Source organism: Netta rufina (genome assembly GCF_964035555.1).
Source record: "Netta rufina genome assembly, chromosome: 22".
Classification (NCBI taxonomy): Eukaryota; Metazoa; Chordata; class Aves; order Anseriformes; family Anatidae; genus Netta; species Netta rufina.
This window is the reverse complement of record NC_140146.1, coordinates 5,597,562-5,625,308: the sequence shown is the minus strand read 5'-3', so window position 1 is coordinate 5,625,308 and position 27,747 is coordinate 5,597,562. Positions and strand designations below refer to the sequence as shown.

Below are 27,747 nucleotides of genomic sequence, written 5' to 3'. Positions count from 1 at the left end.
CGGGCGGCCGGCGGGGGGCTACCGGTTGGGCGGGGCCAGGAGGAAGAGGAGGAGGAGGAGGAGGAGGCCGCCATGTCGTGGCTCTTCGGCCTCAACCGCGGCGCGGCCCCAGGGGGAGGAGGAGGAGGCGGTGGTGGGGACGCGGCCGGGATCTCCCTGCCTCCAGCCCCGGGGGGCAGCGGGGGCGCTGGGGGAGGAAGCGGGGACCGGCACCCGCCCAAGGACAAATGGAGCAACTTCGACCCCACGGGCCTGGAGCGGGCGGCCAAGGCGGCGCGGGAGCTGGACGCGTCCCGTGGGTGACGGGGGAGAGGGAAAAGGGGACGCTGAGGGTGGGGCTCGGTGGGTGCTGACGGTCGCTGCCCTCCCTTGCAGGCCACGCGAAGGATGCCCTCAGCCTGGCGCAGATGCAGGAGCAGACGCTGCAGCTGGAGCAGCAGACCAAGCTCAAGGTGCGGCCCTGCCAGGAGAACGCCAGGTTTTTGGGGGCTGGAATCATCCAGAGCCCCGTTATCTCGCCATCCGCTAATGATTCTAAATCATTGAGGTCGTGGTTTAGCTTTGGAGAGGGTGGGTGCTTGCTTTGGAGAAGTAAGAGCGCTGGAAGGTGAGATGCAGTGGGGTTGGCAACTCCTCCAGCACGTTTCTTCCCCCTTTTTTGGGTACCTGGTGTGTCTGGAGTCATTTTGTAAGTCCTGCAGTATCACAGCTGCTTTTAGGGAGTCATAAGGGTTTTCTGCAGGGAGTTGTAGAGTAGCTGGGTAAAAGTGAGGCTTGTACGCCCTTCATAATGTTTTTTCATTTATTTCAGGAAGCAAATTGTATTTAACACTAAATAGTAAACTACACAATTCTTACTATCTTCTTACAATCACATTTTAGCTTTCTTTTGTCACCAGTTGGTTTTGGAGGGTACCGTTCTGATAACAAACACATCGCTTGTGATCCTGTGAATCGCTGTGATTCTGTGACTTGGAATATAATTGCCATCGTCTTATCTCCCTAGGGTTATGTATTGAGCTCGTTTGTGATAACCATCTGCTTATTTTACCAGGAGTATGAAGCCGCCATAGAACAGCTGAAGAATGAGCAGATACGGGTACAAGCAGAAGAGAGACGAAAAACGCTCAGTGAGGAGACAAAACAGCATCAAGCAGTAAGGGGACGGGGAGGAAGCTACCTGATAAGAGACCTTGCTTGTGTTTCCCATATGGAAAATGAAACAATGCTTTAATTGCCCTTTTTGATGGTGCTGGGGTGGCAGTTGGCTGTAAGTGGGAGGCCATTCACAGGCTGAGCCTGTCTTTTACCCCGACTTTGTGATGATGAGTTTAATTTGTAGTTAAATGCAGCTATGTCTGCTTGAACTTTTTATACCAAAATCTTGGTGTCATCCAAAGACACAGGTAGGGGCACTTGCTGTTGTGGTTTACTCTTTGAAATTCCCCTCAAGGAACTTCTAGGGAAGTGCTGCTGAGCAACATGAGAGACACTTTGTATTTAAGAGCTGGTGGCGTTATAACATTGTAGACTATGGGCTTACTGAGCACATGTTAATGGAGACTGTGAAATGTCTCGAGTTATTTGGATATCAGTTTTAAGTAGCCCAGACAGAAAAGCAAGGGATTGATCGATTCTAATCGATGACTCACCTTGGGAATAGAGCTAGAATGGATTGGCACATGTTGCTTTTTATCCCGTCGGAGTTTAGACTTTGAACGGGGCCGGCTCAGGAAGCAGGCTTCACCGTCTGTTCGTGAGTTAGCGCTTGGATTCTTGCAGTTCATAGGGCAAAAGCTTGAAGGCAAAGCTGACTTGATTGTGATCTGTTTCGGAAGTGCCATGCTTTAACGTAAAGCTATTGAGGAGCCAAGCTCTTCTGGTGTCTCTGTATTTGGAGTGGAGAATAATATCCCCCACTGTGCAGTCCTCGTTGATGGACTGGGGCCCTCAGACCACTTCTGTTGAGTTTAGATGCTGCAGGTGTATTCACCAGTTGCAGAGGAAAACTGATGAGAGAAACTAATGAGGAACAAGAAAATGGATCAGGAAGGGAGCTTGTCTGACAGGCAGGATGTATCTGGACACTTGTATTGCTTGCAGTCGCCAGTCTAGGTAGTATGGTTTAGAACGTGAAAGTGTGTTTATCCTAGTAAAATAGGTGTCCCTTTCTGGGCCAGAGAACCCCCATTCTTCATTTTTGTATCTGTGATGCCTTAAAATGAGGTCAGACTATTGGACTTCTCAGCACAGCGGAGTTCATGGAGCTGGCTGAGGAAACTTGTCCCAAACTTTGCCCATTCATTTTTTCAAACCCTGAATTTTTATTTATTTTTTTCTTTGTGTATGCTTTATTTTTTTTTTCCCCTGCATATTCCAGATATGATTGCCCTTGGTACTAGGTTCTTTCAAGTACCTAATCTTTTTATTCAGACAACTATTTATTTGTTTTTTTCAGCGAGCCCAATACCAGGACAAACTGGCACGGCAGCGCTATGACGAACAGATGCGACAGCAGGTATGGTAGCTTCCTTCTCTAACCCAGCTGGGAGCTGAACAGTAGCTTTCTTACATCAAAGGTCTGGAAATGTGCCTTATCGTGCTGGCCAGACAGCTAATGCTAGACACGGTTGCTCTCATCCATGCTATTCACTTGGCATCGGTGTTTTTGGCCAGACAAATCAAAGATCAGGACTTAGGACCAAGTGGCTAAGAACATGGGATTATGAATGTCAGTCTGAGAGACGGGGGGGGGGGGAAGAATGCACTTCAGCCTAAGCACCAGCCTCTTGATAGCAATTAATACACTTAAGCGTATGTAAAATACCTAGTGACCAGGTCCTTACAATGTTAATGCATCTTCTGCTGTCACCTCTGCCTCCAGCAACTTGCTAACGAGGAGAACCTGAGGAAGCAGGAGGAATCTGTACAGAAACAGGAAGCCATGAGGCGTGGTAAGTTACAATTTTTCTTTCACAGTTGACAAAGTGGGTGGCAGATCAGCGTCTGCTCTGGGGTTTGACTCCTTGTCTGTATTGGCTCCACGTCACAACCGGGCACGTGCTAATGCTACGTTGGCAAATAGCAGGTAGATTCCAGGAGTGCTAGAACTGCCAATTGATTGCAAAATCAGTTTAAGAAGTGGCTGAAATACTAAATGGCTGCTCTGTGGACTTCCCAATAAACTCTCAGCATCTCCTGATATTGCAGTGAAATCCTGCTCTTGTACTGGAGCAATCTAAAGCAGAACCAGTTCTGAGGAGGGAAAAGAAAGAAAATAGCTACAGGGAGTAGTGGTTGAAACCATGTCACCTAACCTCTATTTTCGTTTTGTTTTAAGAAATAGAAGCTGAATAATGACATTTTAGTCCGAAACTTGCTTTGTTTCTTCCCATTGTTATGGAGTTGCTGCAGTCACTGGGTTGGGAGAGCCAGCAGGACTCCACTAGGCCACAAGTGTCAGGATTGTAAGGCGGTTTGTAGGTGACCCAGTGCGAACAGAAAGTTGCCCTGCACGCACGTGTTCTGCCAAGTTGTCTGCTCCTTGCTGCCATCTAGTGTGCTCTGGGCTTTGGTCAATATCCTTGTAGTATTGCGTCAACCACGTAACGAGGTCAGGGGTGCTCCTTGTAGGAGGGGGTGATTTCATTCCCGAGGTCCCCACCTCCTCCCAGGCACCACTCAGGCACTATTTTTTTCCTTCTCTGTTGTTTTATCCCATATTGTCTAGCTCTCTGGCTGAAGTCTCAGAGGAATATTAAAATTGAACAGTTTCCCACTCTGTACAATAGGAATTAATTGAAAGAAAAGCAATTTTTGTGGTAACAGGTTTCCAGAACAGATTTCTGATTGTCTTGCAGTGCCCTCTCTGAAGAGGGCCACCTATTTGGTGTATGATCCCTCTGAGCACGGAGGGAAAATTCCTTGCTTGTCTTCTCTGATGCTGTACTGGTTGGCTGTGGGAGCACACACAGCACTGGTGAGGCCGGGATGAGTCAACGCATCTTTCCCCAGCCTGCTGCCTGGGATTAAACCAGCCTAAAAGATTGTTCTCTCCTTTTTTTAAAGCTACTGTGGAGCGGGAGATGGAGCTAAGGCACAAGAACGAAATGCTGCGTGTTGAGGCAGAAGCAAGAGCCCGTGCCAAGGCTGAGCGGGAGAACGCAGACATCATTCGGGAGCAGATACGCTTAAAAGCTGCTGAGCATCGCCAGACTGTGCTGGAGTCCCTCAAGTATGTGCAAGCTGACAGGAGGATGTGGTTGCCTAACTTCTGTGCAGTTTTCCCCCATCATTTAGGAAACCATTGCTGTTTATTCCCCTAAGCTCAGAGGAATATTAAAACGGAACAGTTTCCTACTATGTACAATAGGAATTATTGAAAGAAAAAGTTCTTTTTTACTGTGTCTTGGTACATTGTGATCTGAGTGTGAACCAAAGAGAGCACAGAGCTCTGAGTTTTATACAGTTTTTCTAAGAGATGATTTCAAGCTGTATTTATTAAGCTTGAGACTCGGTTGCTGTGAAGGCTTAGTTCTTTCATTTTCTGAACATACGCCCTAAAAGTGAATCAGTGCATCTCCAAAGGGTGGCCATTTGAATTTTTAATCTGTTAATTTCAGGTACTTTGAGATTTTTGAACAGAAAGAGCTTTTAATTTAAAGATTACAACACATCACTTACCACTAAGCTGAGTCTTTAATATATTAAATCATCTTAGTGCCAAATGCTTTTCTGGATTTAATCTCAGATCAGGTGTAGACATCAGATGACTATAAATGTATGTACGTGCTTGTTCATGTTTGAGTTCCCAGGTGAGCCCTCAGTTTGTTTTGACTGGTTCTAAAGAAGATCATTACAGAATATAAAACTGTTGTAAATTGTTTCAAATCAGTCATCAAAATTCTTTTCTCTCCTGTTTGTCTTGATGTTTTGTTACCACAGGACAGCTGGAATGCTCTTTGGGGAAGGATTTCGTGCTTTTGTAACAGACTGGGATAAAGTTACAGCCACGGTAAGATTGTGTCATGTACTGACAGTTTTACATACACTTACACAGACTTTTCTGGAAGCTAACTCCTTGCTGTGATATGTCTATGAAATTTTATGGCATGAATGTGCTGCTTAGTGCTGTCTTGCAGTATTAATTTAAGGAGTTACCACATTCCATGCTCGTACACTAATTAACTCTCATCTTTGGTCACATCAAAGTTCTGGCTTCGATCAGCCCTGTGTAATTGTCTTGCCTTTCGAGGAACCACCACGTTAACAAACACGTTGCCTGAAGGTTTGCCTGCTGCTACAGGTAATAGGTGGAGGTTCTGCGAAGAAACGTGCTTTTTTTTTTCTCATCCTAGCATTTGTTCAGGTGATTTAGCACTTTCTGCCCCTTGTAAGGTAGCAGTATGTAGGTAACGAGCATTATCAAACGTGTAACGTTGCTTTTATAGGACTACTTTGCCAGTGGTGGTTTTTTAGGACCAGAAATCTAATCCCAGCTCCTTCCTGCTGATGTCTTCTGGTTAAACTGCAGTCTGGGAATGTCTTTTTAGGGATACTAGGGAAAACATTGAAAATGTGTAAGAGTTGATCTCTGGACACAAAAGGGGTTTGTGTCTTCTAAACCACCGTTCAAAATTTGTCGTTGTGTATGACTTAAATAAAAAAAAAATTAAAAAAATGGACAGTGTTCCCCCACTACAGGTATATTTATTTATAAATTATTAGAATCACAGTGACAAATGTATATATTTTTGTCCTGTGCCCCAGTGGATGGTCTTTTGTACCCCCTGGATGCTTTGGAGACTGCTGCTCCAGACGAGGGACAGAAGATAGTGACATGAAAGGGGGAGATGAGGTGTTCTTTTCTTGTCTTGCCTGGAGAATTTGGATGATTACTATGCAACAATTGCCATGCAGTCTTCACTAACTTGAATGCACAGGCTTCTGCCTCTTCCCTGGTGGGAGTTCTCACTCTATGTGCATTCAGAATTCCCATATTTATTGTAAAATTTCTCTTCTCCTTGATCTTCATCCCGTTAATTTATGAGAAAGCATTGCTGGGGAGTAATGAGCATATAAATACTGAATGTTGATCACCAGGGACAGCATCCTGTCATTAGAACAAGGAGTGGGGAATAACATAAGATTTCCTGGGTAAATATTGAAAGGAGAACATTCCTTTCTTTTCACTGCAGCAAAAATGCAAATGCTCTTTAAAAAAGAGTAACGCCGCTAATCGCTTGCTAATGATGGGCTTTCTTCCTCTCTCTTTGCCTTGACTGACATATTTTTGGTGTCGTCTTGTGCGTCTGCATCTCCACGTCATGGGGAAAAAATGTTGTTTATGGACAAGCAGGAAATGTAGAGATCACTTGTAGAACTGTTGTGCGTCTTGATTAAAAGCCATCCAGGCATGTTTCCACGGGAGGAAAGAGTGTGGCAGTTACCTCTTGTTGACATAAGGCTGTCTCTCACTACACTGCTTACAACAAAACTTCACAGTGCTAAAATACTTTTAGTAGCATGGCTTGTTAAAATGGACAATTTGCTTGAAATCAGTCCCAGCCATCTGCTCCGCCAGCCAGTTTTATAGAGGGATGGCACAAAAGATGCTTTGTCTGAGTGAGTGCACGCTTTCAGTGGATCCTTTTGTAATCAGCGGGCCCTACCTGGAGTGCCTGCAGTATCCGGAGCCTTTTGAAGATTACTGCCTGGTGCTTTTAGCTGCATATTCTCTTGACCCAAATACCAGCTTCCTGCATTATGGTCACTTTTGCTTCTGACGAGCTCTTGTCTTGTGAATTTGGGACTTTTAAAATAATGCCAAGAGTGCGTGTATTTTTGGAAAGGAGACAACATAGCCCAAACTCTTACATTTTCTGTTGCTTTGAAAAATGCTCTAATGCTGACTGTAAGGCAAGATTTAGCTAGTTCTTTTTAAGAGTTCTTCTAAATTAGCCCTGGATTTTCATCTCTTTCTGCCTACTGCAAGGCTTGCTTCTTTTCCTACCTCTCCCCATCTGTGTAACCCCAAAGGTTCTGTTCAAAGTTGGTTTTGTTTTCAGTGGAATTCACTTTGTCAGGCGTAGATTGCTTCCTTTTCTAGATACTTCGTGATGAACAGATAGGCACTGTAATCAGACTGATTTGTGGAGCTGGCATAGTGATTGGGCTCTTCCGGGAGGGTGAGTTGAATAATTTTCCCATTTTGATGTGTAGCTGTCAATCTCCAAGCTGTTTTTTTCTCTGCATCTTGTAACGTGGGTGTCAGTGAAGACCTAAATTCTGATAAACTTCCCTCTGCCTGGATGGATCTGATGCACCAACCCCTAATTTTGCAGCTACAGCAGCTGAGACGAGGGTATGTGAGGTCTTTGTCAAGGTAACTTGCTTTTAGAGGGAGCCTACTAAAAAGATGGAGTTTCTTGTGTCTTCCAAATGCCTGTAAGCTGAGATGAATCAGGAGCAGAGGTCGTCTTCTTCTTTGCATCTTAGAACCTGCAGCTCTAAACCCTTTGTGTTTCCATCCAAACCACAGGTACATTGCACGTCTGAGCAGAGTGGAACCGAGCAGATGGTGTCTGATGGCTTATTGAACAATGCCATCCTTGTTGTCCTTGAGCTTTTTGACCTTGCTCTGTACTTGTAGCAGAAGCCTGCTTGCTCTAAAAGCAATTGCAGCTTGCCCTTTTGTCTACCTGGGCTTGCTCTGGTAGGAACCACTGGCATCTAGCTGTGAGCTGAACACGGCCGATTACTTACGCTTGGAATGGTGAGGAACAGTTGGCTTCTTCCCAAACACCTCTCAGTTTAAAAGTAATACCCCTTGTTCTTTGTATTTTCAGTTAAATAGGATTTTTTGGTAAACCAACTGACTAGATCAGATATGTACGAACAGGTAGAACTGGAGGCTTATGTTTGTGCACCTGAATTAAAGGTTTATAAAAGGTATCAGTGCTTTCAGTCTCTGGGAACAAGGTTTAAGGAGAAAATCCCATACATGCTAAAGATTTCTGTAAAGTCTTCCTTTCAAATCCTGCCTGTCCCGAGATGTTAGTCACAGGAACCTCCTGGAATGTCTTTAGCACTGTCAGCGCAGCTCCTTGTCTGTTCTGACAGCTCGCTATGGTGGGAAATGCTGCCTGCAGGGCTGCTTGGTTTAATGTGAGCCCACTTAGTGCTGAACTGAGCAGCGACCATAAACCACAGAGCAGTCTGGAGTCTTTCTGCTTCACTGACAAATTGATGGGAACGTCTCGCATTCTAGGGTTTCTGAAAGACCTCATCTTTCACTGTAATGCAGCAGTGGTAATTCCCATGGTGGTTTTAGCTCTGAAACTCTTCTGGAGTACCTGTTTTTCTTCTGTATTGGATCTGACACCACTGTTCTCCTTCAGCAAGTGGTTTCGGCCTCTGCTGTCCCTGCACTTACTTGCTCTGTCTCCTATTCAGAACGAGTTCTAGGAAGCATTTTTTGAACAGCAGCAGTTCTCATGTCCCAGTATTTACCAAAAATACTAGTGTAAGGTGCTGTGTCGATGTTCCTGCTGCATGCAGGGTGCTGCTGCTGTTCTTACGCAGGTCGTAGGCTTACTGTGTGGGACAGTTCCAGTGCTCAGCTGATGGCATCTCTGTGGGATTGACATAAAACCTCTCCTGTTCCTTGTTTACTTCTTACTATCCATTCTTGTTACCCTAATGGTCTCTGTACTCATTTCACAGCTTTTTCTGCCTGTGTTATGACAGGTGATTTGTCTGTATTCGCTTGGGAGCATCTGCCCCTTTGCCCTTGGTGGCAGCCAGAATTTTTTTTAAAAAAAAGGGGATGGGGGAATGAACTGGACTGTGTAAACAGCAAAAAAAAACCATCCTACTTGCTAGTGTCTATACTGAACCACAGTTCCCTACCACAAGCCATGCTGCATATGTGCCCCATTGCCTTGCTAAAGGTTTTTCCTAATCCTTACCCCCTTTCCTTACCAGGTGGCAGGCCTCACCCTGCTAGCAGTGGGCTTTTACTCTGCGAAGAATGCCACTGCAGTGGCAGGACGATACATAGAAGCACGCTTGGGCAAACCCTCCCTGGTGAGAGAGACCTCGCGTATTACTGTGCTGGAGGCACTTAAGCATCCTATCAAGGTAAAATTTAGCTTTGTTTTTGTCTTGTTCTTAGCCACGAGGATGCAAAACTCCTTTTACAGCTCTGTGGGTCTTTGAATAAACATACTGTTAGAGACTGCACAGGTGAGCTGATCTCGTCGCCGTTTTATATAAGATTTGGGGGTGTTGAGTTTCTGAAGCAGTGGTTGATTTCTACGTGTGAGTGATTGGTTTTTGTCCTCTCTAGGTTGGTAAGCGTCTTACCAGCAAGGCTCAGGATGCCCTTGAAGGAGTTGTTCTCAGCGTGAGTACTGTGTTTTGCTGTCTTGGTCTGGAACGATGACTTCTGAATCTCAATAGGAAAAGCGGTTACCTTACACACGCTTCGAACGCTGTAATTCCAGTAATTCTCAAGACTTATCACCCTTGGGGCACTGAGACCATAAATAAGTTCCTGCGTTCAGTGACACACATTAACAATTCTGTTAACCTTCTTTTCCCTCGGTGCAAAGCAGTTAGAAATCTTAGCTCAGTGCTTGCCTGGCTGCAGTTTTTCTGTGCAGTCAGCATGTTAATATTCAGAGTTCTGCTTGTCTCATCTAATCTGTGGAATATTACTGAACCCAGATCTGCTTGTAGGCCAAAAGCCTCAGCAGCATGTGCACTTGCCCATCTTGTGAACGGTTCTGAACTTGCTAATTAGGGCTGCCTCTGTGTATTTGTGTCTGAATTTTGATTCCATGATATCAGGCAAATTTAAGTGCTCGAGGCTGCTGAGAGAACGCTTCTGCAGGAATAGCTTTCTCCCAGTACCTCTCTAAAGGCAGTAATAAGCTTGAGCATGAATGTTTATCACTGAAATGAAAGAATTAGTGCTGCAGAGAGTCGCTTATGTTTTGACATATCCCTCCCAGGGCATCCAGGATGAGGTGAATGTTGAGGTGTTAGCGCTTCTTAGAGCAGTTACTGCGCTGCTTCCTGGCTTGATAGAAGAGAACTGCAGTCAAGCAGACAAAACTTGAAATTGAGTAAATCCTGATATACAGAGGGAAGCGACCCTAATCCAAAGCAATAAGCAGCTGAAGTTGAGGCTTACAAGCTTGAGACTGTAGGAGTGCTGCCAACTTCTCACTGGTACTGATCTGTGAAGCTGATAGCTGCTGGTCTCTTGGTACCTTCTGTTCCTTGAGTTTAACTCTTTTCTTACAGCCACAGTTAGAAGCACGTGTGAGAGATATTGCCATAGCAACGAGAAATACAAAAAAGAACAAAAGCCTGTACCGGAACATTCTTATGTATGGTCCCCCCGGCACTGGAAAGACACTTTTTGCCAAGGTAAACACTGCCAAGATTCTCACCATATGTATGTTGCAGAGGACTCTGAAAACTAAGAGGGTGCTTAGAACCTCGGTGGTCTGAAATCCTTTGCTTGACCTCTGTGGTTTTGCCTCCCTTTTGGGAAGGGAAGAGGACATCCACCTGCTCCAGCTCCAGATTAGTGCAGCCGCTTGGATTCTAGCGCTGAGCGTAGGCAGAAGAGCCCTTCCATCTGGGAAAGGCACTTGGCAACTGTGACTTGTGAAATTGTAACAACAGCCTGCTGTCTCGTTTCCACCTCTGTTAATTATATACGCTTGGCTAAATAGGGTTTTTCCCGCTTGTTGCTCACTAATCCTCAAGTGAAAGAAGAGATAGGGATGGCTTTACTTCGCACGTGTTCCACAAGGATGGTGTTTGCATGGATTTGAGGGGGGATTTGATTTTTGACTTGCTTGTCAGTGCTTGTCCAGTAGGTGTGAGGCTTTCTATTCTTGTATGATTTGGTGATTCAAGCCAAGTTTTGTGTCCCTGGCAATCTATTAAACCTGTAGCCCAATACCTTGCTGCTGTCTCCAATAGTCTGCCAGCTGGTTTGGATTTGTAAAGCCAGTAGAGAGGGGCAGGGCTAGGAAACCACAACAGAAACAGAAAGAAAAGAAGTGTAAGAGCTGAGAAAAGTGTTTAGCAGTGGAGAAAGGGGAAGAAGTGTATTTAACACTTACCCAATAGCACAGAAACTCCAAGGGGCTGGTGGTGGTAGCTGTAAAGTATTGGAACAGGTCAGAAGAGTGAGGAAAGGGCTGAGTGCATCTGACACTTATGCTCTAGAGAGGAGCAAATACCACGCTGAGAAGCTGACTGGGTTTTGAGCTGTGGCTTTGGCACTTGGGTTAATGGCAGTGACTGTACAGTTTCCTGCTACTGCCCTTCCAAAAAGGCGACGTGTCACAGTGTGGTGGCCTTCTTTGACTACTGCAGCACAAAGCTTCATGGGTCTGCAGCTGTAAGTATTCCTGCTATATGACAGGATTCTTGAGACAGATGTGAAAACACTTGGATGTAACTGTCAAAGCTCCCAGCTTCGTTGGACTGATGCAAAACACTAAACATTAGCAGCAGGAACTGGGTGGTTTTAATAGGCAGAGCAAAGCTTTTTTTTTTTCCCCTGCCTCCTGCTGCACAGCAGATAATTGGTTGGGTTCAGCTAAGCATGTTTTGCTGGAGCTGTTGCTTGTCTACGTGGGTTGACTTGTTCATTTTAACCTTCAGCTGACTTTGTTTGACTCACGGAGCTGGATAGCCAGCTCTGGGTCAGCTGATGATGTGTAACTCAGCCTGCTGTCTGTCACTGTGGCAGGGCTCAGTTGGAGGCTGGTTTGTGAACCATTCTGGAGGGGAGGAAGGAGATCTTTCCCTTTATTGGCTTCGCATCCTCGCCAAGCCTGTGCTTTCAGACACAGGCAGTTGTGGGCTGATTCACCACTGAGGTGTCACAGTGAGATGGAGAAGAATTTTAAGCTGGAAGCTTCATTACCACATTACATAGCCCTTGGCAGACTAGTTGGGGCTGAAGTAGGGGGAAGTTTCCTGTCATTCTGCCCTGCAGTGGCGCGGCAGCCTAAGCAAACTTTGGTCAGTGCGAGCCATAGACTCTTCTGATGTTCTTGGTTAATTTTGGCTATCTCCTGTCAAACTTGCTTTATGGGCAGGCTTGCATTTCGTGACTTTGCTGAAAAGCACGGATTTGAAAGGCTTCTTTGTTTGGTTGTTTCATTTTTATTTATTTTTTAATACCTGAAGCTTAAGGGAAATGTTTCCAGTGTGCCTCAGGAGCTTCATCAAACCCCTTTGTTTAGTACCCAGCAGACTAAGGAGTTGTGGCAGGTTTTAAAAACACAGTAGTAAAGTTCTGTTATTTTATCTGAATACTCAGTGGGTTCAATGGGCATTTCAGTCTATTTTTTTTTTTAAATAAACCAATACAACTTCTCACTAGATGCTTAGCTAATGTAATGCAAGGAATCCTGTTCTGCTGCACAGGGGAAGTAAATCATGAATTAGACCATGAAGAACAGAGTGGAAGAAACAAACAACACGAGTTACAGATGAAGATATAAGCACTCTCAGCAGCGCCTTCTGCTGAGAAAATTTCGTGCGTTGCCACAAAACTAATTTTCCATCTTTCCTTCCACTTCAAAGCAATCCTGAAAACTGCCCTGACATGACTGAAGTGGTAAAGAAGTATTCTGTTCTTTAAGAGTGTACTCACCATCTGAAAATAAGCGTGTTGATCGGACTAAGCGACTTTTATTTCCCTCCTCATCTTTTACGGCCTTGCAGTGAAAGGGAGTGCTTAACCCAGTGGTTTTGTTTCCTTCCAGAAATTAGCCGTGCACTCGGGCATGGATTATGCCATCATGACAGGTGGTGATGTTGCCCCCATGGGGCGGGAAGGAGTTACTGCCATGCATAAGCTCTTTGACTGGGCAAACACCAGTAGGAGAGGGTAAGTAGAGGTTCCTCTGACCCCTTTAATCCTCGCTGCATTTGTCGTCTAGGTATTTCCATTTGCTACTCTCTAAGTTTGTTTTTTAAAGGGGAGAGTAAATGTCCTGAGGATTTCTACTCCTTAATCGCCTCTTAACCTGATGAGCTGTAGAAGGAAAGGTGTAAGAATTTAAATAAGCTTAGAAAAAGAAGTTGGAAGATGCAGGAGATTACGGACGCTGGCTGAATTTATTCTGGCCTCATTAAACACTTGCATTATAAGAACTTTAAACACTCCAGATACCTTTGATCATCACTTTTGTAAGATGGTTTACGTGCGTCCATATGTGTCAGTATTCCAACCTTTGGTAATATGCAGTATTTAAGCAGACTTTGTTCTGGATATCCAACAATCTTAGCTGCTGGTGAGCGCTGTGTTACCTTTATGAGCTAAAGCAATAGTGGTAGAGGATGCTTCTCTGCAGAGCTTGTAGCTGAGAATATTCTCAGAAAAACTGGAGTTGAATAAAAGATGTTAAGAGGCCCCGAAATCCCTTGAAAGAAAGCTGTATTTGAAGCTGGACAAGAAAGTAATACAAGCTGTGGCAGCTTTATGAGCAACTTGGTTCTGTTATTGATAAACATCTTTATACGCATGGTCTCTTGGGAAGAGCACTGCCCCTGGGTTGTAAGTGAATTTATTTTCGTGAATAATTCATTGACTTTATTAATTCACTTCTCCACAGGTAGTAAAACTGTTATATTATTGGCAGTGTGGTTTGGAAGGGAAAAAATCAAGAAAATAGCAAAACAGTGTGCAAGGGAGGACTCTGATTGCAGGTTTGCAGAGTGGCATAAGAAAGCATGGCAGGAAGAAGCCACACAAGACTTCTGTGCTTCTGTTTTGGCCTTGTAGCCTTGCATACACTTCTCTAGATAGGAGTAATGCTAAAAGAAGCACTCGTAAATACCTGGGGAGCAGGACTGGATTTCAGAGATCTGATGAGACTTGACAGGAACAGGCCAGCAATGCTAGGTGTAAACCCATTGCCAAACTGTGCCCATGAAAATGATTTTTCTCTGGTAATTAGTTTCTCCAATATGTATTTAAAAATCTGGAGGAGGTTAAGGTCGTGTGCCCAAGAATTGCTTCTGCTGAGCCTGCTTCTGAACAGCAGGAGACAAAGCTGCAGAAGCCTGGAGTCGTTTATGGCCTAAGGTGTCTTAAGCTAACGCCTCTTTCTTGACTGTTGGCATGGGCCAAGAGCAGGCAACCAGAAAGTTGCTGCAGCTCAGATGAGAAACGTTGCCTTAAAAATGAGATTGGTTGTGTAATCCTTTGGGTTTGCAGGTGTGGGTGTCAAGTAGGGGGACAGGAGAATCCTTGAGCCATTGGAGCCTCACTTACCTGTCTCCTATTACTGTGTAGTGCTTTCTTTTTGCAGCCTCTTGCTATTTGTGGATGAAGCAGATGCGTTTCTGCGGAAGAGGGCAACAGTAAGTACTTTCCCTGTGGTCATTACCTGTGCGTGCTGCAGTTAGCCAGCCAGCCCACAGCCTTCTTGTTTAACCCGATCAGCCAGCTTGCACAGGCAGAACATTAAAACTGGAAGGTGCCACGTCACTCAATTAAGTCATGCAGAAACAAGAAACGAGCCTCTTGCAGCTGAATGGGCTGAGCATCTCAAGACTGACTTGGGAATTTCCTGCAAAAGGAACGGGTGACATCTTCTGAGGTGTTTGTAGGTGACGGGGCAGTAGGAAAGAGGTGCTTTGTACAAATAAATAGTTATATTGGGAATGTATTTGTAAGCAAACTGTATTAACAATGCTAAATCAGCACACATGCACACACAGATTATTATTTTTTTTCAAAATAAGTTACCAGATTGTGCACTGAATCTGGCCTTGCTACTTGAACCCCAGTGGTCTACTTGAAGAGTCAACCCTAAAAGATTACTTTAATTATCTTGTAGGTATCTTACTACATTAGGGAAAGCCACCTGGGCTGTTAGAGCATTGGGTTTGAAATCAAGGGAATCACTGACTGGGCAAACGTTTAACCTTTTGGCTGAAGGTTTGCTTCTTAACCTTTCTCCTGGGTGTACAAATTGATCGTTTTTTTCCTTCAAGTTATTAGAGTGCTTTGGAGTCTAATTTTAATGCAAATGCTTGACAATAACAGAACTCCCTTTGTCAATAATGCTGCTTAAAGCTGTGACCTCCCAAGTCCCAAGCAGTTGATCTATCTTTGAATTTCTTCTTTGCAGGAGAAAATCAGTGAAGATCTCAGAGCAACTCTAAACGCATTCCTGCACAGAACAGGGCAGCACAGCAACAAGTAAGTATCCAACTTCAACCCTTCAATTTTCCTGAGCTGAGGAAAGCCAGGAAATGCCTATGGTGTGCAAATGAAAGTTGAAAGCCTCTGATCCACCCCATTAAGGGCTTGAAAAATTTGCACAGAATATTCCCTTCTTAGTTTATATACTGAATGCAGCTTATGCCTCCTTTATCTTTTCCTGGAACCTGGAAATTAGAATACAGAAGGGTTGTATGTAAGGTACAGGTTTTTACAAGATGTACAAGTTCTTAGCCTCATAGTTTTTCCTCTTTTTCTAGGAAATAATTCCTTTTAGACTTGTAATATTTCGTAACTGTGGATCTAGCAAAGTTATGGGTTTGACCAGGTTTATAATTCTCCTGCAAGCCAGTGAGAGGGAGTGGTAAGGAGGCAGTCCTTTCCCCTGGTATTAGGGTACCTTAGCAGTGCTCTGGGCATGCTTGTTTTGGTGCTCATGGGTGCCATGCCTCCGCTCTAAACAGCTAGGCTGTCATTTTCACGGATGTTTAATTTGCCCCTAATTTAGACCCTGAACCATTCTAGGAGAATGAACGTGTCCTCGTGATTCATGCACTGCATTTTGCTTCTAAAGAGCCTTATTGCTGCTTTGGGCAGTAAGGCATTCTGCATTCATAAATGGGAATTTACTTGCACAGGCCTAACGGTGTGTAAATCTAGCTGATTTGGAGAAACCCTGAGGAGAACTGTTATTTGGCTGTACCAGCGAGTTGTTATCACTGTAACTGAGCGCTAGGAGTTGTGAATTGCTGGCTTGAACTTCCTGCATCTTCTTGCTGGGTATCTGACTGTGCACATTTGCTTTTATCCTCTTCACCCAGATGTCCCAGGGAAGTTTTGAATATCGGGGTGGGTGTCAATGCTTCTTCTACGCTGTGTTTCTGCAGGGGTTTGGAGGAATTTCTTGTCAGTAGAAAAGGAATGATTTGGTGCTAGTGTGGCTCATGGGCCAGCTAAGTATCTTCAGAAATGACAGCAAAGAACACAGCCCCCTGTAGGCTTGGATTTAAATAGACTGCAAGAACGTCAATATTCCAATAGCTGTGGTTAAAAGCCCATTTCAAATTATAATGCACTATTAAGCTGGTAACATCAATTAAGGCATTAAAGTAGAATTGGCATGGGGAAAAAGCAGCATTACGAAGCAAAAGAAAGGACTTCTGTCTTCAAAATGCTCCAGGAGAGAGCATGACCTGGAAGCTGGCACATCTGTACCGTGGAGCAACGCTTGGTTGAACAAGCCACCGTTAGGTTACGGTACCTTTTGTGAATGCTTCTGTTTCTGCACATGTTAGACTTGTAGCAGGAAGGTGTTCTCAGACTTCCTTGAAAGAAGTAAGTGAACTTTTGCCAGCTGCTGCAGAAGAGCGACCTCCCCGTGCAGTGGCATGCCCAGCAGTGGCAAATCCCCCTTGTTCTTAGGCCAGGATGAGCCCGTTCTGTGCTCTGCAGTGCTTTGAGCTGGCTGAGGTTCCAGTCGCACTGTAGGCTTTCAGTTTGGCAGTCCTTCACACCTTCATAATGAGGATTTTAGTCCTGCTGTGATTCTAGGGTGCCATGCAGCGAGCAGCTTGAAGCTAGATCCCTGAAGTGGGATTTAAGTTGGAGATCTGTACATGCCAGAGAACATCTCTGCGTGTTGATGCTTGTTCCAAGGTTTCAGACTTAGAGGTCTGTGGGAGGTTGTACTCTTCCAAAACGTTTCATGCCCTTAACTTGAGGGTGATTGTGGGTAAAATGATAAATTAGGCTTCTGTGGCAGGGACAGTCTGGGGAAGGTTGATACCGAAAGGCTGAGTACTGCGTTAAATGCATTTCAGCTGTAAATAGCTTAAACCGTGCTGCATTTTAGTGTGTGGCTTGAGATGCTGTTACAAAGCTGTTTCTAAGAAATCTCTAGATGCATCAGGTCTTTGATACTGGCCATGCTGGTTCCTGATGTTCAGATGGGTTCTTTGAGAAACATACAAAACCACATTAATCTTCTCGTGTTTCATACTCCAGGTTTATGCTTGTTTTAGCAAGCAACCAGCCTGAGCAATTTGACTGGGCTATCAACGACCGAATAGATGAAATGGTGAACTTCGATCTGCCCCAGCTAGAAGAACGGGAGCGGCTGGTGAGGATGTATTTTGATAGGCATGTCTTGAAGCCAGCTACAGAGGGTAAACAGTGAGTATCCCTGCAGCACTCTTCGCCCGTCCAGAATTCTTCTTGTTGTTGTTTGTCTCCTCTTCTGTGTATTTTTTCAGTATTTCTAAGTAACGTTTTTCGAGGAAATATCTCTGGTTGTATGTGGCAGGCTATAGAACATCTTTCCAACTTTTCCAGGAAGCTGAATGGTTGATAGCAAGTTTCCAGGATCTGATCTTGGAAGTATTGGGATTACAGTTCTGTTATTTTACAAATAGAACCAAAAGGCAATCTGACTGGCCTTCCTGTCTGTCACATTATGCAGAAACCCAGTTTAAACCACTCCTCCATATAAGAGCTGGAGAGATGACTCTTGCCATTCTGTTACGGGATGAGGTGCCATCCTAGAATTTTATGCCATGCTTTGTCATATACTCAAAACTTAAGAGACCTGTTAGTGCGTTGGAGGCAGTAATGTAGATGTGGGCTTGTTGGAACTCCTCGTATCCAAGCGCTTGCCTTTGCTAGTTTTAATCCAGGTGCACACATTTCTTTGTGCCATAAAATCAGGCTTTCTATCAACTGCTTTATTCGGGATGGATCTTTGTATAGAGGTTGGTCTGGCCTGATCTTTGATTTCAGTTTCCTGTTGCTCTTTGCAAAGCTTACCTTTGGCTTACCCCTCCTCCTGTCATGTGGCCACATGTAAAGTAATCCTTGTGCTTGTGCTTTCAGACGTTTGAAGCTGGCCCAGTTTGACTATGGCAAGAAGTGCTCAGAGATTGCCAGGCTGACAGAGGGCATGTCTGGTCGAGAGATCTCTCAGCTTGCTGTGGCATGGCAGGTAAGTAGGGCTTTGATCACCGAGCTTCCTGGGTCATGTTCACTTTCTGGAGGGTTTGAATGTTTGAGTTTTGGAGTCTCGGAATTTGCCTCACTTTGAAGGTTTCCTTATGTCCATGCAGTAACACTAGAACACTGCCAGCTCTGAGGTGGGTGTCAGGACATCAGCATAATTTATCTCACATATAGGAAGAGTTTTTATAATCACTACTGGGGAAATCCCACTGAATTTACTGAATGTATTCCTCTTACTACCATTTTTTTCACCTTTTAAGCGACAGAAAGCAAATCTTTTTTCTAGTCTTTACCTGTGGAAATCATGAGCTGAGATCCAAAGCAGTCATTCAAGTGCTGATAGCCCTTATTTTATTCTTTCTTTGTGTGGTAGCACACAGCTGCTTAATTTTGCCATGTGGATTTTGTATTGTTGAAACATACTTCGAAGCGTGTGCTGTCATCTGAAAATGTACATAAAGCTTTACTAAAAAAAAAATAAATCTGTTCTCTAACTGCCTGAAGATGTGCCAGGTTAGATTGTTACCAGCTCAGTCAAGAAACTCAGCAAGATGCTTGACAGGTATTTGAGATTCAGAAGGAGCTGGCGCATGTTGATAGATTTTTAGATGGAGTGCCGTAGTGTCCAGTTAGCATCCCTTCAAAAACAGCTCTGGAGAGCTGATGGTATGAAAGAAGGACCAGAATCTGTGGCGTGTTTGCCTTTCCCAGAACAAGTAGGTTGTGGCTTCACGTATTCCAAGTATAGCTATGCTTTTTCTTGACTTCTGATTTTGAAACCCAGAGTGAAGACGAAATGTATTTGTCTTAAACTGGGTGACAGTGCTGTGGGGGGGGAAAGCAGACCTCATTGTTGCAGAAATTCTTTGTCTCTTTATTTAGAAGAGAACTCCGCTATCTATGTATGTCAAAGGTCTTGCTGCCACACATTTCCCATAATTTAAAGTTGTGGAAAATGATCCTTTGCTTTTTATAAGCTTCCCACCTCTCTTGGTTTGTCATGACACCCCAGAAATGACCTTGGCTTCTAAAATTTATCCTTTCAGTGGCCTTGAAAGAAGGGGAAGGCAGGTTCCTTAGTGTTGTTGCCCTGATTACTTGTTAAAATATACCTCATAACACTGGGACTATTAACAAGGGGCTCTGTAAAATTGCATAAGGAGGTTATGCTGTCATACAACAGTCAAAGAGCTTCTAAAGAAAAAAAGAGAAGGGGGGGGACACAAAAAGCAGGAGAGAGTTGGCAAAAAGATAAGAACAGTTTTGAAGTAGAACCTGCAAAAAGCTTCGTCTGTATCAAAATCAAAGTCATCGGTGTTCTGGATCAGGGGACTTTATATCTTGTCCTTTGTCGATCAAGAAAAGTGTCGTGGAGCAGTGTTAAAATAGCACAGCCTTTTTGCAGCTGGTGGCTAGACACATGGACTCCTTTCCTCTGGAGCTGGCTGGCTGGATACAATTTGCTAGCAGATTTGTGAGAGCATCCCAAAAGGAGTAAGGTTTCTACACCGAATGCTGCCCTAGGCTGATCCTAAATGCTACCGTAAGGCTCTTCTTCAGTCACTGGGTCAAGAAATTTGGAATTGCGACCACGTGGAGCTCATGTAGAGCCATACAGGTTTGGTTTTGCCACGTTTGGCCCACTGACTTTTGGCTCTGGCCAAGCTTGAACACCTCCCTGTGTTTTCCTGCTGTGCGTAGTACTGAGGGCATGGCACTGCAGGAACTGCAGTTAAAAGCCTCTGCGTGAGCAGAGCGCATCGCAGCTGTGCAGATGTTTTAAGTCCCCTTAACCCAACCCAATCCTTTGAATGGTGTCAATACTTTGAGGCCTGGCTCAGCTTTACCAGGTAGCCTGTTTATACGAGCTGTTACAATGCTCTCTCCTACCAGGGAAGGATTAATGCTGCAGTTTGAGTCTTCCTGGCAGCGTTAGTCCTGCCTCTTATTCCTGCCTTTCTGCTATCCTTCCCGTTGTGCTGGCACACCTCTGTGTGTGGCTGTGCTATGAACTGGGTCAGGGAGTTGAACAGAATTAAAAATAGCTTGGCAAGGCAACTTAACCGCATAGTGACACTGGTGTCTTGGCACATGTGAGGTCAGGGTGTGCAGGGGCTGTATGAGCCGGCACGGCGAGCTCAAGCAGTGCTTACCAGACTGGCCTCAGCTGGATGCAGCAGCTGTCAAGTGGCTGGATGCTACCGATAGCACTGCTAATTTCGGAGTAGTTGGTCTCCGAAACTCGTGGAGGATTGAACTGTTGATTTGAAGATGCTTCGTGCCTAAGATGGCTGATGTGGGAAATAACCCAATGTGAGTAGCGCACACTTCATCCATTTCCAAGCCACAGTTTTGTTCCTCTTGGGTGAAATTTTGTCCCTCTTGGATGTGGGGAGCTTTAAGGAGGCTAACCTAAGGATTTGCTAGTTAAGAGGAAGATCTGGACTTCCCTCTCTGTTTCCTACTTGCAGTTGCTATTCCTGCCCTCCCCCCAAAGCATTATGGCAAGCTAAAAGCACAAGCAGGAAGAATTTGAGATGTTTTACCAATTGAGAAGACAGAATACAGGAAGAGCCAAGAAAAGGGGAAAACAAGGCATCTCTTACAGTTCTGGTTTTGATCTTAGTAACACCTTCCAGAGCTGCTAAACAGCAGATGTCATGAGCCTCGTGCTCTTTAGAAGCCCTCACAGCTGCCTTGAAACAATTATGTCTTGAGACATTTAAGCTTCCAGTGCTTTTTTCGATGGGCTCATCACAACAGCTGCTGCAATACAATATGCCTAAGGTCTCTGTTTAATAAATGGATTCAATTGACCCATTCTGGGGAAGATTACAGCACAAAGCCCTGGTGAAAACTGCTTATTGTGAATGCTGGAGCACAAAGCTGGATGGGAGCATTTTGTTTGCCTTTTGTTTTCAGTGATTTTGCATTGTGCCCTGATGCGACTTGGCGCTAATCCTCAAAGTGTAGGCTTAATTGCAACATGCCTGTTACTTAATTCACCTCAGCTTTGTGTGTGTGTTTTCTTAATTAGTTTTTTTTCCTCCAACAGTCGTTCTCAGCGTTGCTGTCTGTAAGCCTTCTACCTCTGTCGAGGTGCCTGAGAACAAAACCTCAACCAGTGTCTGGACAACAGAGACAAATGCTCGGGGTGCAGAAAGTCAGGCTTAATCTGTGCTGAGGCGTTGCTCTGTTCCACAGGGGCTGTCCTCCTGTTACCTCAAGCTGACTGAGACCTTGCTGCCTACAATTCCAGTCTTAACCTAGTCAAATAACCTACCAGGCAGTTCTAGGCAAGGTAGTGACGTGCTGCTCCTGCTGGCATTCCAGGATCTGCAGGAGTGCTGGAGGAAATGGACAGGGAGCACCTCTTGTAAAAAGCTGGCAGGAAGGTGTTTATCATAGACTCAATAGGGTTTTGAGGTGCTGGGACCTACATCAGCTCTCCATAGCCTGTCTGATCTCATCTCATGGCCGGAACTGAACCTCAGAGGTGGTTTGGGGAAAGGTAACGTTGAAAACCAGCTGGAGAGAAACCATCAGAGGTGTCAGCTCTTAACCAGAGAGCAAACTGGAGTGACAGCCCGTGGCTGCTTCGCTGTCCCGTGGCCTTGCAGTCATTTCCCATGAAGATGCTTTTGGATTGCTCTGCCAATACTGCCATTAACATAAACATCTCAGTTAAACCAGAAGCCCGAGCAGTAGCTGCAGCTTTTGTAGATTTAATTTCACTCTAAGCTGGGTTTGAAATTGATTGGGGGCCATTTAAATGAAGCTCTGGTTTGCTGTTGTTTCAGTCTGGCTCAGGTTGTCCTGAAACAGAAAAAAATGAGTGCAGAAAAGCAGAGTGTAACCTCTAGTGCCGGGAGAAATATTGTTGTCTGTGGCACAGCTAATAGTCTGCCTGCTAGAAATCCATTTTAATCTTTCCTGCAGAAGACTGTGCCTTCCCTTTTGTCCTTGTTCTTTTCCGTTCTCCATGTCTAATCCTGCAGGAATATAGCATGGATTAGATGCATTTACACACTTTAAAATTCCCGTCAGATCTATTAAAGCGCTGTGCAGACTTTCGAGTTCTGCACCCTGAACTTAAACCCGTTGATAGGCTTTAGATAAAATGTCAAAGCAGCAACTTTTCATTATTCCCAGCCCTACCCTCTGGAAAATTGCTTTGGCGTCACTTCAAAAGAATTCTCAGGAGTTTTATGTCCCGGTGTTAACGACAGAGGTGAGCTTCCTGTCATTTCTTTGCCTTTTGTGCCACAGATATAAATACCTCCTTGCTCCCTGAGCCTTGCTTGTGTTTAAAAAAAAAAAAAAAAAAAAAAAAAAGGTATTCTGCCATGCCAGGTTATGGGCAGAATTAATGCTTCAGAAGTGTTCGAGCTGAAGGACATTATAAGTCATGGGGGTGTCTTTTTTATTACGTTTTTGACCAGACTATTTTCATTATAAATGTGATTCTAAGGGTACAGATTAGCTTGCTGGCCATGTAAAAATAACCCACGGTTCTTGGCTGAAACGAAGCATTGGGTCGTTTAAAGCTGGGCTTGTCATCTGTGAGCCATTCCTCCGCTTCCACCAAAATGCTTTGTTTTCAGGTTATTTTTTCCCTGGGCTCGAGTTACAAAACACGAACAGTTGCTGTGGAGAAAAATGGGTTAAAATTTGTCCATGCAGGAGGCAGAGGTATGAATATAAATGAGGCACAGCACCATTTTTGTGTGTGTGCAAGCTACTCCCAGAAGGGACAGCTGCTTCCCCCATTTGCTTTCTTGACAGTGAGGGCCTGAGGCTTTCTAAAAATAGAAAGTCATTGAGAAAATCAACAGAGCGTGAACTGCACAGCTTTGCAGGAGTTTCCACAGTTAAATTTATGGTCTATGCAGAGGCAGGGAGGAAGGGAAGACATCCTCTCTGCTCGGCGGAGGCACAGAGCGCGCAGCCCAGGAGCGCTTACTCCATTTTAAACCACCAGCTCCTGGCTGGAGGGGTGCTGGCTCCCGTTAGCCTCAACTCCCCAGCAAAAACAAAACCAAAAAGCAATAAATAAACACAAAACGAAGTGCGGGAGGGTGAGGGGGTGAGTCAGGTTTTTTTTTAACTGAGCCAAACCTCCCTGCCGTGCTCCTTTCCCAGAGCTGAGAGCGGGCAGCTCGTGGTTTGGGACCCGCTGGGTGAATATTGGTGAGAAGGATCTGCCTTGTGGGGCGCAGGACGAGTGCCGTTGTGCAAAGATTATTTCCAGGCTCCTTTCTACTCCTCTGCACGCCCCGCTTGCAGCTGGTGTTTGCCCTCTAACTCGAGGCATGAGCATTACCCGAAGTTGTCAGTTCTGCCTTCAGGAAGGATTACACAGGATTTGCATGGGGAAGAGTCTGCTTTTGATGCTTCTCGCGGTAAAAACCAGCACCTGCCGACTCCACAGTTACACGTGGCTTGTGCAGTAAGACCTGTCCTCCCTGGTGATGTTCCCCGTTCTCCAAAAAGGGCTCTGGGGTAATGTCAGCTAGGGGAGCTTGAAACCAATGCCGTGTCAGTGCTGCCCAGGTCAGCAGCTGGCTCTGGGGTTTGTCTTCTCTCCTGTCCATGTCACTGGAAAACAAGAACATGAAACGGCCACGCTGATTTCTCACAGTGATGCTCTTGCAGCCTTGTTAAACTTGGATGGAGCCAAGCTCATTGCTCAAACCTCAGAATCGGTGTTTCTCACTGCTAATGGTTCGTGCAGCCCGGGTGTAACACCTTAAAAACGCTTCTGCCTGTCCTGAAAGCCCAAGTTTCTGTTCCTAACTGGGATCTCAGGGAATGCCCTGCAGACAGGACAGTCCGTGACATGAGGGCTCTGTGGCAGGAGGGATGTGGACACCTCAGGGCTGTTGGTTCGGGGCAGGCATCCTGGATGTGGGAAGCTCCCACCCCGATTTGTGTCACGCTCCCCTCTAGCAGGGCTGTGCAGGGAACCACAGCACGGAGTCGCTTGCGGGAGCGCTCGCACGGGGATTAACCAGATATAGAAATCTGCAGCTCGGAGTTGCTTTGTTACCTTGGAGATGAGTTGTTCAGCTCGCACTGTAAGCAGCCTCCCCTTCCTTCTAGGCTGCGGGTGCTCGTGTTACCGTCTGTGTGATGCCCATCAGCAGAGCCCTGGCTCTTCTGCGTGTCTGGGCACCAGCGACAGCCCTTTTGCTGCAGCTAAAGGGAGGTGGCATAAAATGGGATGAATGGAGGGGGTTAGAGGGGGAGGTCCTACAGGCAGGTGAGTCTAAGCTGGGACTTGACACAGCACAGAAGTGATTTGGGGGAGTTTCCTAGTGGAAAGCAGGATTAGTGCCTGTTAGATGTCATTTTAGAGATGCCACGTTGCCCGTACTCACCCTGGCACCAATTGTAGTCCTCCCACGTAAGCATTTAAAACCTCTTGGATGGAACCGCTCAATCACCATGTGCACCTTTCACTCTTTACTTTATCAACTTCGTATGCGCAGCGCTTTTAAAGCAGGAGAGGAAATTTAAACAAGCCGAGTGTGACCGCAGCCTAACCCTACGGGCTCCGTTCAGCGTTAGGAACCCGTGGCCTTGTTCCTACAAAGACCTTGCCTCCCAGGAAGCCCAGAAGCAGGTAGGCAAAGGTGCTTTGTAGTTCTCCAGAGGCACACCGTAGTGTAGCATGTTTCTCTGTGCTTGGGCAGGTTGTTTTGTTGGTTTTTTTTTGGGTTTCAGTCCCTGGTAGAGCTGCAGTAAGGGAATCCTTCCTGATGGTGATAAGCCAGATCCCTGTGGCTACCACCACCAAATTAGAACCAGGCTGGGTGTTGTGCTAGGCAGTGTGGGGGCAAACGTGCGTGAGGAAGAGAGGAGCAGTTCAGCTTTTCACTGGCTGTAGGGTTTGTGATCGCTGCCTCACCTCTCTCCTCCCTTTCCCTCTCCAGGCTGCAGCTTACGCCTCCGAGGACGGCGTTCTTACAGAGGCCATGATCGATGCCCGGGTCGCTGACGCCGTGCAGCAACACCGCCAGAAGATGGAGTGGCTGAAAGCAGAGGGGGCTGAAGCAGGCAAAGGGGTCGGCAAAAACCCCCTCCTGCCTTTCCCCAAAGGAACGGCGGTGTGAGGAGCTTCCCGCAGGCTTCTGACCAGCGTGTGTGGGGAGGCGAGCGGGAGGGTCTTCTGGGCAAACGTTTGGTGGAATCATGTGTGAAGTGAGAAACGTGGCCACGGGCGCAAGGAAGGGAGCGCTGCCTCAGCCTGCCTTGGCCTTCGTGTTTTAAGGATGCACCAAAGGGGGAGGATTTAAAAAAAAAAAAAGGTTTTAATAAGGCAGAAACAATGTATTAAAGGTCCCCCTTGCTCAAACACTATTGACTGCGTTAGTCTGTGTGGCCTGTCTTGCTAAAGAGCCCCTAAACTCTTCATCATCCTTCTTGGCTGTTTCACACGGGTTTGGGCTGTCCTGGTGCCCCAGGCCTATGGGAACACAGGGCCTGTCCAGTCCTGCTCCGCTGTATTTAAACTGGGCTTCTGCTCCAATAGAGAGGTATTTCTCCTCTTTTTCCTGCATCTTGCCCAGGACGTGCCTCTTCCTTGCTCGTATCTCTGTGTGCTATCTCTCCTCACTCTCCTGCTGTCACCCCTTAACACTGTGTTACAGAGCCGTAGTAACTGGGCTGTGCAGCTGTTCCTGCTTAACTTGGGGTCAACACTCAGGAAAAGCTGCTGCTGTGCTGTGGCTCAGTTGATAAGCTCTGGGACTCCTTGTGCTGTGGCTGCATGGCCTGGCTGCTCTCTGTGGGCTGCGTTTGGGCTCCTGCAGGGTGGCAGCAGAGCCAGGGCCTAAAAGCTCCGGAGCTTGACTCTGTGCTGAAGCACTGAGCGGCCCCAGCCCAGGAGCTTTTATCCTCTCCCAGCGTGGCTTTGTTTAACCACCGCACACTCCCTGGATCACCGAAGGTTCAGGGAACTGCACTGGAGCAACTGGGACTTGAAAGCACCACTCAAGATGCTAGATAGCCCTTGAGGCCTTACTGATCTCCGGCAGGAGCTGCTGCTCCCCAGCTTCTGTCTGCTCAGCCCGCAGGGCTTTGTTTGCTTTCTCCAGCCAGGCACTTGCTGCTACAGCTAGTCCAGGAGCAGCCCTGGGTATTTTTCCCCCTGAGGTCACTCTGTTCTCTCTTCAGGGTGACTAGGCAAGGCTTAGTGAGGCTGTGTGGCGTGCAAGCATCTCCAGTGGGGTGTGAAGGGAGGGAGAGGGGAGTGGGGCTTCTTTTTTTTTTTCTACTGGCTGCTGCCACCAAGCTGCTGCTGCTGCACGAGTCTTGCTTCATTTCGGGAATGACAGAGAAACACGCCATTGGCAAATCATGAAGACAAGCCCGTCCTGATCAGATGACGTTTGGTCTGTCTGTGCACAGAGAGGAGGCAGGTCAGGAAATCTTGTGATGTTTTTCCCGAGGTTGAACTGGATTTGAACTCTGCTCCGCTCCCAGTCCCCTTCTGTAACTCCGCTGTGCAAGCACATTTGTCTGACCTAATTCTGTGCCCTTGAGTACCTTGCTGAGATGTTCTCCTCCGACAGGAACTGACAGCAGCCTCAGCTGTGCCCATTTCGCTGGTGCTTGTTCCTGAGCTCGCAGAGATGCAGGCTGACACAGCCCGGGAGCTGCACCACGGCCTCGAGGCGGGCGGCCTCGTGGGGCAGCGGGAAGCAAACAGTGCTCGAGGCTGCCAGCTCTCTGATGCCTTCCCGGGATGCCAAGGGAGAACTGGAAGCTGCATTTTAGGAGCTGGTGAGGCCAGGTGTCCTACAGCACCAGGCGATGGGGAGGGAGGGATCACCACCTAAATGGAAACCGTTTATTTTATGTACAGAGCGACTGAAATAAACTCGAACGTCATTTTTTTCTCTATTTCAGCCTAGCTCTACTTCAGCAGTACTTCAGACCACTGATTTACTGGGGAATTAGCTATTCTAGGCTCTCCTCAGCCTAATAAGTTTCCACTAGAATTATCTTTCTGCTCAGCCCCGGGAGATGGCAGGGAGGTAAGCAGAGCTGCTGTCAGCTCCAAAAGCCTTGTAATGAATTAGGTGACGGGGCAGACTGCGAACGTGCAACTAAAACCCTGAATTGTGGCTTCCACCTTCAGTGCTTTTTTCCTCCCTTCAATAATAATCACCTCCACGAAGCACAGAGGGAGCCGAGAGGGGAGGAGAAAAAAAAAACAAAAAGCTCCTCTGCCTCGTCCTTACGCTGCCTGCGCTTTTGCTGATACAAATTTCTGGGAGGAGAATCCTGCTGGAGAGCTGGGGGGAGAGCGGTTGCTGCCTCAGCTGTTTTCGTGTGGTTCCTCCTCCAGCCTGCACCAGGTTCCTGCGTGGCATGGAGGGGCGGCAGAGCTCCTCCCGTGGCGCTGATCCGTGCCCAGCGCTGGTAGCAAGACAGGGGCTGACCCCCGGGTTTTCATTTTGCACGGGTACACAAATATA

The 27,747-nt window shown here is 46.2% G+C and overlaps 1 protein-coding gene across 1 annotated transcript; it reads left to right on the top strand.

The window, feature by feature from the left end:
- The first annotated feature begins 126 nt into the window (after nucleotides 1–126).
- ATAD3A (ATPase family AAA domain containing 3A) lies at nucleotides 127–26,484 on the top strand. The gene is made up of 16 exons (XM_084300378.1): nucleotides 127–295; nucleotides 376–452; nucleotides 1,055–1,156; nucleotides 2,459–2,518; nucleotides 2,885–2,954; nucleotides 4,069–4,234; nucleotides 4,945–5,014; nucleotides 8,986–9,141; nucleotides 9,350–9,406; nucleotides 10,312–10,437; nucleotides 12,804–12,928; nucleotides 14,355–14,406; nucleotides 15,180–15,250; nucleotides 17,276–17,443; nucleotides 18,140–18,248; nucleotides 25,198–26,484. Exons 2-16 carry the CDS (start codon nucleotides 408–410, stop codon nucleotides 25,375–25,377), a joined length of 1,557 nt encoding a protein of 518 aa, XP_084156504.1. The 5' UTR covers nucleotides 127–295; nucleotides 376–407; the 3' UTR covers nucleotides 25,378–26,484.
- Nucleotides 26,485–27,747: the final 1,263 nt, after the last annotated feature.